We start from the raw sequence: 13,376 nt of genomic DNA on the forward strand, positions 1-13,376 counted from the left end.
AACAAGAAGTATGCACACAGCGCTCCCAGGGCACTAAAAGGTGCAGCAAAGTCCTGGAGACTTTAAAGGCAAAGCAAAAAGGGTCCCAGGGCAAGGAAAAGTCCCCCAGTCATCCCAGACAAGGCAGAGGGATCCCCAAAGAGTCCTCCAGCATCCAGGGGCTGGGCAGGGCCCAGGGAGGCATGCCTTCCCCTGGGCCCCAGCAGCAGCATGCCCCTGGTAGATTCAAGTCAGGAACAAGAACATTTTTCATGGGGCCCCTTTTTAGGTCTCGCGACCTATCAATGCGTGCAAGCGCATTGAGCGGAGCGAGAATTCATGTCCTCGAAATGCTCGTGAAACCAAGGGTTTCGTTTGTGCGGTTTTGTTTAAGTTCACGTGATCAAACAAGCACGCGCATCAGCCTCCCTCCCTCCTAATTGCATTTTTTTTAACGGCCGCCGCACAGCACATCAAAGGGCTTCGCCCAGCGTGCGCTCTGAGGCTTCTCCTCCCCTAATTATTCATGGGCCGTACTTTCAGTTTCCCGGCCGCTCTTGCGCGCGCACCACTCGCGTCTTTTTTTTTTTTTTTTTTTATTGTTTTCGCGTCCTTGTCTTCAGAGTATTACCTGCCGTCCAGAGTGAGCTTCTACTGTAAGTAGGTTGTTTTACTTTACTTTATTTGGCTCTCAACGTCTGGTTAGTCTTTACACATTTGCTGTTAACCACACTGCTTTAATTAATAGTCAAATCAGCCACTGAGACTTTTCATGCGCAGCACTCTCCTCAATGCGTGACTTCAAAAGAACAGCTCGCAGCTCGCTCCGCTTCCCTTTTCACTTGCCTGCTGTTCGCTCTGTCCCGTTCCTCTCCAGCGCTTAAGGCACCAAGTCTTTTCTCACACTGCACTCTCCTTACAGCGTGACATAAAATAACGCCTCACTGCTCACTCTGGCTTGTTATCCACTTCCGCTTGTGACATCGATTTATTTCCTACGCAGCACTCTAGTTTCTTCGTGACAATAAATCAACGGTTCGCTGCTCGCTCTGCATGCCTTTTCCACCGCGCTATGCCACACTTCACCTCAGGGGCAGTTTGTGTGCTCTGCAATTCTGGATTTGGTCTTTCCTCGCCATCTGCTGCTTGCCCATTCACATCCCTGCCCCCCTTCTCTGTTACTCTTCCAACCAAATGCATTTTTACACCATTTGTTTACATCCCCAACACCCAGCTCCTCTGAGCCTCTTCCCACTGCAAACAAACAAAACAAGCATTGGCATTACCAATAGGTCTCGCTTGTGGGACTTTATAAGTATTTAGTTTTGCAGCACAATATCCTTGGTGCAACAACATCAGCTGTTGCACGGCTAAACCTTGTACCTTATAAGTGTTTAGGCATGCAACAGTTGATGTTGTTGCACTAATGATATTGTGCTGCATAACTAAATACTTATAAGGTCCCACAAGCGAGACCTATTGGCAATGCCAATGCTTGTTATACATAGAAATCCTTTGTTAACAAGGTGCACACAAGGGTCGAACCAGATGCAACTGGTTCTTAAGCACTTTGTTTTGCTCAGCCCCTCTGCCTATTCACAGGATGGGTCAGGGACATCAGACACACCACAGGGGGTGGAGCCAGCATTGTGGAGGGAAGGCCCAGCCCTATTCAGGTCCCAGGTGCACTCCTCCCTCCCATCAACATGTTGATCACCCCCCCCATTCACCACCGGGCAGACCCATCCTGACTCCTGGAGCCAGGCACACCAGCCAGCTCCAGCCAATCACAAGCCAGACAGTCAATTCACATTTACTGCACAGACATGCCAACTTCTAGAAGTAGCACTTCTCCACTAGACACAATAAATCTGCACACATCATCGCGCAGCATTTAATCTCACGAGTTTGCACATACCAAACTCGACCCTGCACTCCCCACACATCAGGAACTACCATGGGCACACCTATCCCCATGCATTCCTATGGGAGGGCAGGCCACTCTCACCACACATACACAGAGAGCGCACACACTTTACACGGGACCACAGTGAAAAAGTGCGCAGAGGCCTACCATCGCCAACACCAGGTTAAAGGAACAGGCTAGGCAAAGACAAAAACTTTCAGGGAGAACCTGCCAGCAGGGCCAAGTCCAACAGATACATTTTAGAAACCACAGAACATTTCTGAAATGGCTGCAGAAGATACATGAAAGGGTTCAACTTAAAAAAATTCAATGTCCTCCAGATTAACATATTTCCACCTTTCTATGTACAGTGTCCCTGTATGGTTCCCAGTGTCTTAGCATCCAAGCAGGCTTTGATTGAGGAGCCTCGTGAACCGTCCAAGGAAGTACAAATAATCCTACTGATGGATGCGTGACCAAGGAAACCCATGGAATGGAAAGGATTTGTACTCTATTTTCATTTATTTGTTCTCCTTTTGCGCAGAGATACTCGCAGGTGCTGAAAGTCCAGGTGCTGGGGTACTGCAGCTCCCCCAAAACAACCATTCTGGAGTTCAGAATCTGATTGATCAATAAAGATGCATTTAATTTTTTTTTTCTCAAAGAGGTAAAATGTCAGGTGATATATTTTAACAAATTGCTGTTTATTCTTTTAACATGGAGACTGATGTCTAGTTTTCTTTCTCTAACTGCAGAGTGAGCGGATTTTTGAACGTGAACTCAGTGACATTCTTACTGGGGTACAGGGAGTGTGAAAAGAGAGGCTGAAGGATGTCAATTGTTTTCTAACTCGCAACAAAACTTAAATACCTGTAAATGAACTCTACTAATATTTCAAAATATTAGGAGTTAAAGCATAAATGAGGCATTTTATTTTGCAATTCTGCAGTGTGATGGAAAAAAAGATTTTAATAGCATCAAAACAAAGCTAGACACTTTACTTGGTGATGTGTGAATGATAAATAGTCACTGAAAACGGATTACTGCAGATTATCCTTTGTGCGCAGTATAGGTTTTCCAGTACAAGTGCACATTTAGTGGTCATTTCAATGGAAAATGTGCTGTTTGTAAATGACAGTGCGCTACCATACCATGCATTAGTAATATATTTACTATGGTGTGTTCTAAAATGAACCATCCGACACATACCACACTCTTACCACTCGTGCTGATTGGCGTTGCTCATTTTCAACAGTCACTCTGAAAATGGCTCCACTGCCACTGGCGATACTGGTCCCATTACATTTAATACGGAGATCGGAATTGAAGAAATTGATACCAGAGATATTAGCGAATGAGTTAACTGGGTACCTCGAGAAAATCGAAACCCGGTGCATAAGTATTCTTCTCAGCAAGATGCACACCTTCTTTCTTCCCATACACCGAAGAGAGAGCGCGCTATGGAGTACACATCCTGACTATGCTAGGTGATTGTCTCCTAATCTTGAATACTTTTACAACACATAATTCTCAACTGGTGCAACATCAAGCATCATGGCTGGTCATTCGAGCCATATGAAGGTGTCCCATTGGTACCTTACAACATAGCCTGTACTGGCTGCACTTCTCGGAAAAGTTACACTATAATGGTTTCTGCCTGGTGCACTTAACATACTGGTATTAAATACCAACAGTCATGTGAACCATCACTGAGGTATGTGCTAGCCGCTAGAGCTGATGACTTGAACTGCAGAACCCAGTTTGAATCACTACCTCTGCTCAACCTCCTGTTATTCTGGGAAAATGATTTAACCCGCCACTCCATGCTTAATTCAGTGGCATAGGAAGAGGGGTGCGGTGGGTGCGGGCCGCCCCGGGTGTCATCACTGAGGGGGGTGACAAAATGGCAAAAATATGTGTTTTAAACACATATTGTTGCCATTTTGTAAAGCCGGGGGTGACAGGAAATTTACCGCACTGGGTCCCACCTGACCTTGCTACGCCACTGGCCTAATATTCAGCACTCTAATGCCGTCAGCCGTTGTTCATGCTCTAAAGCTAAAAAAACAAGTCTACCTTTGGGTTCCCACCACTAAGTTTGCCCAGCAACCAGCAATAAATTCCAACAAGGTGGCAGAGCTCTCAACCGTGTGCTCAAAAATGTCTCACTCTTAATCTGCTTTTATCATCCCCATCCAGGAAGAAGACACTGCTCCCACCATAATTTATATAGAAAACATTTATAAACAAACCAGGTGGTAGCGCGAAAGTTGCATCTTCTCTGTACAGGGAAGCCGTTCTTCCCCTTGTCCAAAGCGTGAATGAATAATTGTACAGCACTGATAGATTACTTGCACATGAAGACGATCCACCTTGTCTGCAATTGTAAAGCCAATAACCAATAAATGCTATGGAGTGCCCGACATTGGGGCGTGTTAGTCTTGTAGGACTAGTGTGTTTGGGAGTACGCAAAATTCAAATGTCCCGGAGGGCTGTGTCACATCTGCAGAACTTCTGTCTCTACCTTGATTGGAAAAGGGCAAGATCTGCGTCTTTAGTGAGTTGGGAACAACAACTATCTGCTGTTTTGCCATAGTCTCATTAACCTGGGAGTTGGCGTTAGCCCTGGTTTTGTATCCTTCAAGCAATGGTGCTAAAACTCCTTTAAGTACTTCTAGGTGGTCTGTGAAAGGGATTGGATTAGTCTTGAATTCTCATCTGGATGGTGAAAGATTGTTAACCACAGTGCTGTGAAGCATTCTGCTTTGGATAAGTGTGTTTTATGGGTGGAGTTGAGACATTCTCCAGGTCACTACGTTTTACCCGTATATGACAAGGTTCACACAAGGCCCTGCAGTTAATGAGGCGAGTGTCTACGTGAATTAATATGTGATCTAAGCAGGTTGAGCTGCCATTAGGCAATGATCAACCATCCATGTATAAATAGGACACAGGGTTTATTTAAGGTGGATATATTTTTCATTTGCTTACCAAAAAGAATCAGTGCTTGCCTTCTTTCTGAAGATGGGGAGCATACACACCCACAGCTGCTGTGAACAGATGGAACAGATGCTGCTTTTGTGGTTGAAAGTTGAATCCTCGGCTCCTGCATCCCACGGATGAGTCTAAGCGAGGCCTTACAGACACACCTGGAAATAAGGTCCACTGAAAACCAAGTGTGAACATTTTCTTGGAGCAAAGTAATTGTACATTGCTGGAACACCTGACAGGAGTTAGTCCTGTCCTAGACATTGTGAACCATGCCCCATTTCCTACTATTTTTAGCTCCCTCTTAAACATGGCAACAGATGTAAGTATTTGTTATTTTGTAAGCATATATTTCCCTAATGTGTCGTGGGAGAAGCAATGTATTCCACTCCTAGGATGACGGTGTATGTTCAATATGTAGGGAATATTTTGAAACGATTTGAAGATTTACCATTATTCCATCAGAACACCCTAAAGAAATGAAAAAAGTTGAAAAGTAACATAAGGGGAATAGAGGAGTTAATGGGACTAAATGAAACCGGATCTATGCTACATCCGTCCTGCCTAAAAGAAAAACCTATCTCTTTTTTTCTTCTCTGAAATACACACATCTATATATTGTTTTACAAACTGCATCTATTGGGTGGAATTGCCTAACAGTTAATGTAGGTAGCTCTCTTTTTTGAGAGAACATGCTTTAATTTCATGTAAAAATCGAATAATACATTGTAACTGAGTGGCTGTGGCTATTTCTTTTTAACTAATATCCTCTGTAAAATGTTTTCTTTACCTGGTGTGCTTTCCCCTGAATATTCCTACTTCACATCCCTTTTGTTGTTTCAGATCATTATGTCCCCCCTGAGACAGGCTTTTATAAAAGCTGTTTCCTACAGGACACCTGCGCTGAGGCGAAACGTCCGATACTGCAGTACTAGTGTGATCCAGACATCTGAGAAGAGCGTCCCGTACACCAAAACTCTAAAAGAAGAAAGCACTGAAGCCAAAGGGCCAACCAAGGCGCTCCCCAAATCTGCAGAGGTGGTTGTGATTGGTGGGGGTAGTCTAGGATGCCAAACGACCTACCATCTAGCGAAGCTTGGAGTCAAGAACGTAGTCCTATTGGAGAGGGACCGTCTGACATCAGGGACCACTTGGCATACAGCAGGTATGGAGGGCCTTGGGAGGGCTCCTTTGTAGAAGAGGCTAAGGGGCAACATGGTCTTACTTTCAGAGGAGGTTAACATTTAATCCAGCGATGGCCCTAGAGAATTTGCCGTGATTTAAGCAGTGGTTTCAACCCTTTATCCATCACTGGAAATGCACAAATCAAGTGGGGAAATTTCATGTGGGCAGATGATGCAGAAATTATCGTTTTCACAAATTTGTTTTCTCTCCAAACAGAGCATTAGGTTGTTAAGAACCCCCTGCATTTTTTTTTAAACGTGTTTTTATTGTTGCATCAGCAGGTATGAAACAAAGAGAGAATCTGTTGGCGCGGCGTCAACATTCAGCCGCGTCCAGCAGTTCACGCAACTTTTCTTTTGTTTGTAACAAAATCTAGTTAATATGGCATTTCATCCACTGAGCATCACAGACCGTTCAAACAAATAATCAAGGTAGGACACAGACACTAAACTCTGTGTAGGGAACGGAGATGAACCAGAGATATGTGGGTCCCAGCTGTGGGGGATATCGGGTCTGGGTCCTAGCAGTTCACAAAGTGGCGGTGCCTGGGAACTGGGGGTACGGAACTGTGGGGGGGAGCATGTAGGCGGTAGCAAGAGCGTTACAGGGAGAGAAGATGTCGGGCAGCGGGTAGCTGGGGGTCCGCATTATTCATTCGCAGTGGGGTAGAGCGGTCAGGGGGCGGAACCTATTCGAGCATGGGGGTTGCGGGGCGGTCAGCATGGGGGGGGGTTGAGTCAGTGGGGGGCGCGGTATACCGGGCTCGGCTCAGGTGATGAGGATGACAGTGGTAGCCAGTGATTTGGGTTTACTCGGGCGGGTGGGAGGGGGGAGGGGGCGTAGGTGTAGGCGGGGCATCTGCGCGTGTGGCCTGCCGGAAGCCATGTAGGAGCATGGCCCATTCCATAGAGATGGGGTGTTTACGCGCTCCCTTGGCCTCCTCTTCTCGGATGTGGTCTACTTCGGCCGCCGCCCATTTACAAACTGCCCCTATCCATGCCGCTACGGGGGGACCCTCCGGGGCTCGCCAGTGCATAGCTATACATCTGTTCGCCAGGAGCAGCGCCAAGGACACAAAGCGTCTGTGTGTAGGGGCCCGTTTAGATACGTGAAAAATTCCTAGTGCACTGGATTCCCAAGAGGTTAGAGTCGTGAGGCCTGTGAGGTCTGTACCGTCCGCCATAGGGGTTGAAGGCCAGGGCAGTCCCAAAACATGTGGCGGAAGTCTGCATCGGGGGAATGACATCTGGGGCACAGGAATTGTGAGGTGGGGTAGAACCGTTGCAGTCGCGCCGGTGTGAGGTAAGCCCTGTGTAGTATGTGATATTGGATGTTTTTGAAGCGGGCGTTCCTGGAAACTCGTTTCGGGTCCTCGAGCGCCTTGGTCCATTCCGAGTCGTGTAACGCGCGTCCGATGTCCTCCTCCCATGTGGCGCGTAGGGCCAACAAGGGGGGTGTACGAGAGTTCTCTGATCGATTTGTAGAGCCAGGTGACCAAGTGGCGTCCCGCACCCATACGCAGGATAGCGTGAATAACTGGATGCGTGTCCGGTTCGCCAGCCGGAAGATGATGGTAGGGGCGGAAACCCTCGAGCAACTGTCGGTATCTGAGGAATTGACCTGGGGGGAGTTCGAACTCCGCGACCAGGCGGTCGAATGATTTCAGTTGACCCTCCTCAAAAAGTGACTCCATGTCCGTGACGTCGCAGTGCGTCCATTCCACTAGCATAGGAGCCGAGAAGTAGAGTTCCCGCCTGGGGCAGCCGACCAGCGGTAGTGCCGGAGAGTATGGAGTCCTCCCGGGGGAGATCCGGTGGATCCGCATCATACACCGACGCGCCATCGTGACTTGGAGGGGATATGTACGGCGAGGTCGGGTGCCCGGGAGGAGAAGACGGAGCAGCTCCGGGGTCGTAATTCTACCGGTCTGGGTGTCAGTCTCCTGGGTATAGCGGTTCGCCGTCCAGTACGACAGCCATTGGAGCTGAGCCGCCAGGAAATAGGACTCAAAGGAGGGAGCTCTCAGCCCACCTTGTGTTGTGGGGAGTTGGAGGGTTTTCAAGGCCACTCTATGTCGACCCGAGCCCCAAATAAGGGTACCCAAGAGTGGGTTGAGGTCCCGGAAGAAGGACCCAGGTGGCACCACTGGTAGATTGGTAAAATGGTAGAGGAGCCGGGGTAGCATTATCATTTTAGCTAGGGCTATCCGCCCTATCGGGGCGAGCGGGAGCTTAGTACAGAAGGCGACAATCGGTCGAAGGCTAGCTAGTGTTCTGCGATGATTCCCGTCGAAGATATCGGCCGGAGAGTGATACAGGCGGACACCGAGGTACCGGGGGGCCTCTGCAGACCATGCAAGGCTATGGGTCCCCAGTGCAACGTCCTGGGGTGGTAGGTCCGGGTGGAAGGGGTAGATCGTAGATTTGTCCCAATTCACCCGAAGGCCTGATGCTTCGGCAAATTCCGCAAGCGCCACTCCTATGGAGGCAAGATCCATGTCGATGTCCTGGACATAAATGAGGACGTCATCCGCGTACATCGAGACGCAGTGTCTGACGTCTGCCAACGGGATGCCCCAGTGTATTCCCTCCCGACGCAGCCGAATCGCTAGCGGTTCGACCGCTAGGGCGAAAAGGAGAGCCGATAGGGGGCACCCCTGCCTGGTGCCCCGTCGGACCTCAAATGCGGGGGAAATGTGTTTCCCGATCCTAACGCGCGTCTGCAGATCGGTGTATAGGAGGCGCGTGTATGCTGTGCGTGTCAGGCCAACGTTGAGACGGCGTAGGACCGAAAAAAGGTATGGCCAAGTGAGGGTGTCGCATGCCTTCTGCAAGTCCATAATGAGGCAGGCGGCGCGAGGGAATCTATCCCGCACCTGGTCCTGGATATGGAAGACCCGGCGGATGTTCTGTGAGGTGCTCCTCCCAGGAACGAAGCCGCATTGGTCGGGGTGGATCAGTGGACATACAACCTGTGCGTATCCGTCGGCCAATATCTTCCCGAGGACCTTACAGTCCGCTGACAGGAGTGTAATGGGGCGATACGAACCCATGAAGCGGGGGTCCCTATGGTGCTTGGGGAAAGTAACGATCACTGACTCTCGCATGGAACAGGGGAGCATCCCTAGGTCCAGGGCCGTTGCATACACCTGAGCCAGGCGAGGGACCACCAAAGTTGAGAATGTCAAGTAGTATTCGAGTGGGAAGCCGTCTAGGCCTGGGGCTTTATTGCGGGATAGGGCCCGCAGGGCGTGGGTGATATCTGAGGGTGCTATTTTAGCGTCGAGGGTACGCTTGTCTGCGTCCGATATCGCTGGTAGCGACAGGGGATCAAGAAAAGGTCCACAGACGACGGGGAGAGCCGTGTCGGAGCCCCGTGCAGTTGTGCATAATAGCGTTGGAACGCCAATAGGATCTCCGTTTGAGAACGTACCAGCACACCCTCCAGGTTGATGATGTCCGTGATCGGTTTGATCTCGGTGTCTTGCTTCGCCATCCAGGCCAGCAATGTCCCAGTTTTGTCCCTGTCTTTGTGGACTCTGGCGGCGTAGGCCCTGAAGTTATATTTCCGGAGATCAGCACAGGCTGCCTGATAAGCCGATTTCACCTCAGCCGTGAGCTCGGCGTGCTCTGCCGAATCATCGGTTTGTTTAGTGAGCGCAGCTAGACGCTGTTCAGTGGTTGAAAGTGTCCGTTCTAATGTGCGACGAACCCCTGCGATCTGTTTAATGCATTCCCCTCGGGCCACCACCTTGAACGCGTCCCATTCTACTAAAGCCGATGTCGCCGTGTTCGTGTTGTGTGAGAAGTATTCTTGTATGCTGTTTTTGTGGGAGTCCCTGAACACCGGATCCGTCAAACAGTCTGCAGGGAGTCGCCATGTGGGGACTAGTGGATGTGGGGGCCGCCATGTCAGGCGCAGCATGTGAGCATCATGGTCCGAGATGATCCGACCCAGGTAGTCTGAGGAGAGTAGTTTGGAAAGGATCGGCGCAGAGAATAAGAATCAACCAACAGACCACGCACGCAACCTGGGATTCATCCTGGACTCCTCCCTCTCCATGACCAGACAAGTCAACGCCGTCTCTTCATCGTGCTTCAACATCCTGCGCATGCTACGTAAGATCTTCCGGTGGATCCCCACCGAGACCAGGAAGACGGTCACCCAGGCCCTCGTCACCAGCCGCCTGGACTACGGCAACTCCCTCTACGCCGGAACCACCGCCAAACTCCAGAAGAGACTCCAGCTGATCCAGAACGCCTCAGCACGACTCATCCTGGACATCCCCCGTCGCAGCCACATCTCCGGACACCTGGGAGACCTGCACTGGCTCCCGGTCAACAAGAGAATCACCTTCCGTCTCCTCACCCACGCACACAAAGCCCTACACAACCAAGGCCCAGGGTACCTCAACAGTCGCCTCAACTTCTACGCTCCCAAACACCAGCTCTGATCGACCGGCCACGCCCTCGCTGCCGTCCCCCGCATCCGAAGAGCCACCACAGGGGGACGGTCCTTCTCCTACCTCGCCGCCAAGACATGGAACTCCCTCCCTACCCACCTCCGCCTGACCCAGGACCACCTCGCCTTCAGGAAACAACTCAAAACCTGGCTGTTCGAGCAGTAGCGGACCCCCCTCCCCTAGCGCCTTGAGAGCCTCTGGGTGAGTAGTGCGCTCTATAAATGCTTTGATTGATTGAATCTGTCCAGGCGGACCCGGAGGTTATGGGGTATCGAGTGGAATGAGTAAATGCGGGCATGGGGATATAAGTGCCGCCAAGCGTCAGTAAGCGCCCAGTGGGTGGTCCATGCCCTGAACAGCTCCGCCTGCCTAGGGATTGGGGAGCGCGCAGGAGGGGGGTGGGAACGGTCCAAAGAAGGGTCCAGTGTGCAGTTATAGTCGCCTCCCAAGACCCACGGAACTGTAGTAAACTAGGCCAATACTCCTGTGAGGTGATCCCAAAATGCATCTTGTTCAGTGTTAGGGGCGTAAATACTCCCCAGAAGGATCCCCTGTCCGTCCAAGATTCCCTCCAGTAGTGCATATCTGCCCTCCTTGTCCACCACCCGCCGAAGTGTTCTGAGAGGGGTTCCCTGCCTGACCCAAATTAAGGCGCCGCGCGCGTATGCGGAGTATGTCGTGGCACAGAAGGTCCCTCGCCATTTCGCCTGTAGCCTACCTAGTTCAGTAGCGTTGATGTGTGTCTCTTGTAAGAGAGCAATATTAGCTGACATTCGCTTTATGTAGGAATAGACAGAGTACCGCTTATTGGGCGTGTGGAGACCCCGTACATTAAGTGTAAGGACATTAACGTCCGAACGTGGGGCCGTCATTACTGAGGGATCGTGCTTGCGAGCGGAGAGTCCTGGAGCATACCCAGAGAGTGCGAACGTGTGTCTCGTGTGTGCTCCTGCGCGCCATGCTTCCAGAGGTTTGGTGGGGGAACTGTAGGGGGCAAAAAACAGGTTGAACTGAGGGTGGGAAACAGTCCCAATACGAGGTATATGTCACCGGGGGGTGGCACATCCAAACCAATGTCCTACTAGGGGAGAAATATAACCGGATTCTGCGGGGGTGGCAGCATGCGTTTCTACTGGGCTTGTGCGCGGATCGGGCTTTTGTAGGAGATGTGGGTACCGCGCGAGAGCGCACATGGTGAAACATTTATGTAGTATTTGTTCGCAAATAGCGCACAGAGCGATCAAGAAAAGAGGATACAATAGTAGTTAGTTCATCCTTCAGGAGGGGGCGCCAGGTTGTCCAGCCAGGGCAGCGTCCCCCACATGTGTGGCAAGGAGAGGGGAAGAGATCGGGCCAAACCCCGACATCGTGCCATCGCTGTCTCGGTCCTTCTCTGGAGTGAACAGATGTGGTTGGCGCTCAAGGTCCGGTGCCAATGGGGAGAGGCGCAGATCTGTCACCGCTTTCAAGGCGTCCAGCGCATCTCGTCGCTCCCGCATGATTTGTGTGAGGTCAGGTGAGCCCGCTGGGGAGGAGGTCGGGCTTTTGGATGAGCCCGCCTGGGTGCGTTTCGTGCCCCGTCTCCGGGAACGGCGTGAATCGTCGGTGCGTTCTCGCTGGGGTCTAGCCTTCGGGATTATCGGACAGTGGAACTCAGCCCAATCCTGTGCCTCATTCGGGTTGGTGAAGAATATGGCCTTCCCCTTGTGTAGCACCTTGAGGCGAGCCGGGAACAGTAGGGAGTATTGGAAACCGTTCGCGTGTAGGCGTCTTTTGACATCTAGAAATGTGGACCTCTGTTGTTGGACTTCACGGGCATAGTCTGGGAACACCATGACTTGTTGGTCTTCTACCTGTAGGGGGCCCGCCGCCCGGGCCGCTCGAAGTACAGCGTCGTGGTCTCGGAAGTGTAGGAACTTGGCCAGCATAGGACGAGGAGGGAAACCCGGCTGTGGTTTCCGGGCGGGGACTCTGTGGGCTCTCTCGATAGAGAAGAAAGCCGAGCGTTCCGATTCGGGGGTGAAAAAGCTGGTCCATGATTCCATGTAGGTCAGGGGGTCCGAATTCTCAATGCCCTCCGGCAGTCCAAGGACGCGAATGTTGCACCTTCTCGAGCGCCCCTCCAAATCTACTGCTCGCTCCTCAAGGGCCGTCACGCGGCCCAAGACGTCCTGCAAGTCCGCAGCCTGAGTTTTCACCTGTGGTTGTAGTGTGGCCACAGTCTGCTCCCCCTTCTTCACTCTGTCCGCCAGTTTACGATGATCGTCGCGGATCAGGCTGATGTCCGTCGTGAGAACTCCCAGTCGCTCCTCCATCGAGAGTCGGGATAGTTCAATAGCTGCCAACACTTGGTCCAGCTTCGCTGACAGCGTGGGGTCTGTGTGTGGGGGGTTAACTTGCGACCAGGCCCGCGTTTGCGGCATGTTCTCCGGGGCCGTCTCGGGGACGGTGGTCGCCTGCTGGCCTCTCGGCTTCCCCATGGGGCCGGTGGTATGGATTTTGCAGTTCCGGGGAATAGTGGACTGTCGGAAAGCAGTTCGTTGGGGCTGACAGTGCCCACCACAGTGCGGCGTCGAGTAGGAGACACGTGACAATGTAGAGGACAGATGGTATCCAGACGCGGTCTAACCGCTCAGCGGATCTAGTGGATCAGATGCCCAAGGGGGATGAGGACCAGAAGGACCCAGAGTCGGAGTCGGTTGGCGGTCCGCAGCTAATGGCGCCAAAAGGGGGGGGGGGGTGGTTCGTCCAACAGGTCCCTTCCACAGTGAAGAGTCCCCCCCCCCCCCCTTCGTTGATCGTGGCAGCGTAGTGTGGGGGGGGGGTGAAGCCCCGGCCCACTGTCCGATGTGTCAA

General features: G+C 51.5%; 1 protein-coding gene across 1 annotated transcript in view; it reads left to right on the forward strand.

Annotated features, from left to right (window-relative positions):
- The window catches only part of SARDH (sarcosine dehydrogenase), a 741,717-nt gene that overhangs the window by 36,583 nt on the left and 691,758 nt on the right, over positions 1–13,376 (forward strand). The window contains exon 2 of the mRNA XM_078641957.1: positions 5,717–6,038. Within this exon, the coding sequence (XP_078498083.1) occupies positions 5,717–6,038 (322 nt within the window). The remainder of the gene's footprint in view (positions 1–5,716; positions 6,039–13,376) is intronic.

The sequence above is a fragment of the Lissotriton helveticus genome, chromosome 5_1, assembly GCF_964261635.1.
Source record: "Lissotriton helveticus chromosome 5_1, aLisHel1.1, whole genome shotgun sequence".
Classification (NCBI taxonomy): Eukaryota; Metazoa; Chordata; class Amphibia; order Caudata; family Salamandridae; genus Lissotriton; species Lissotriton helveticus.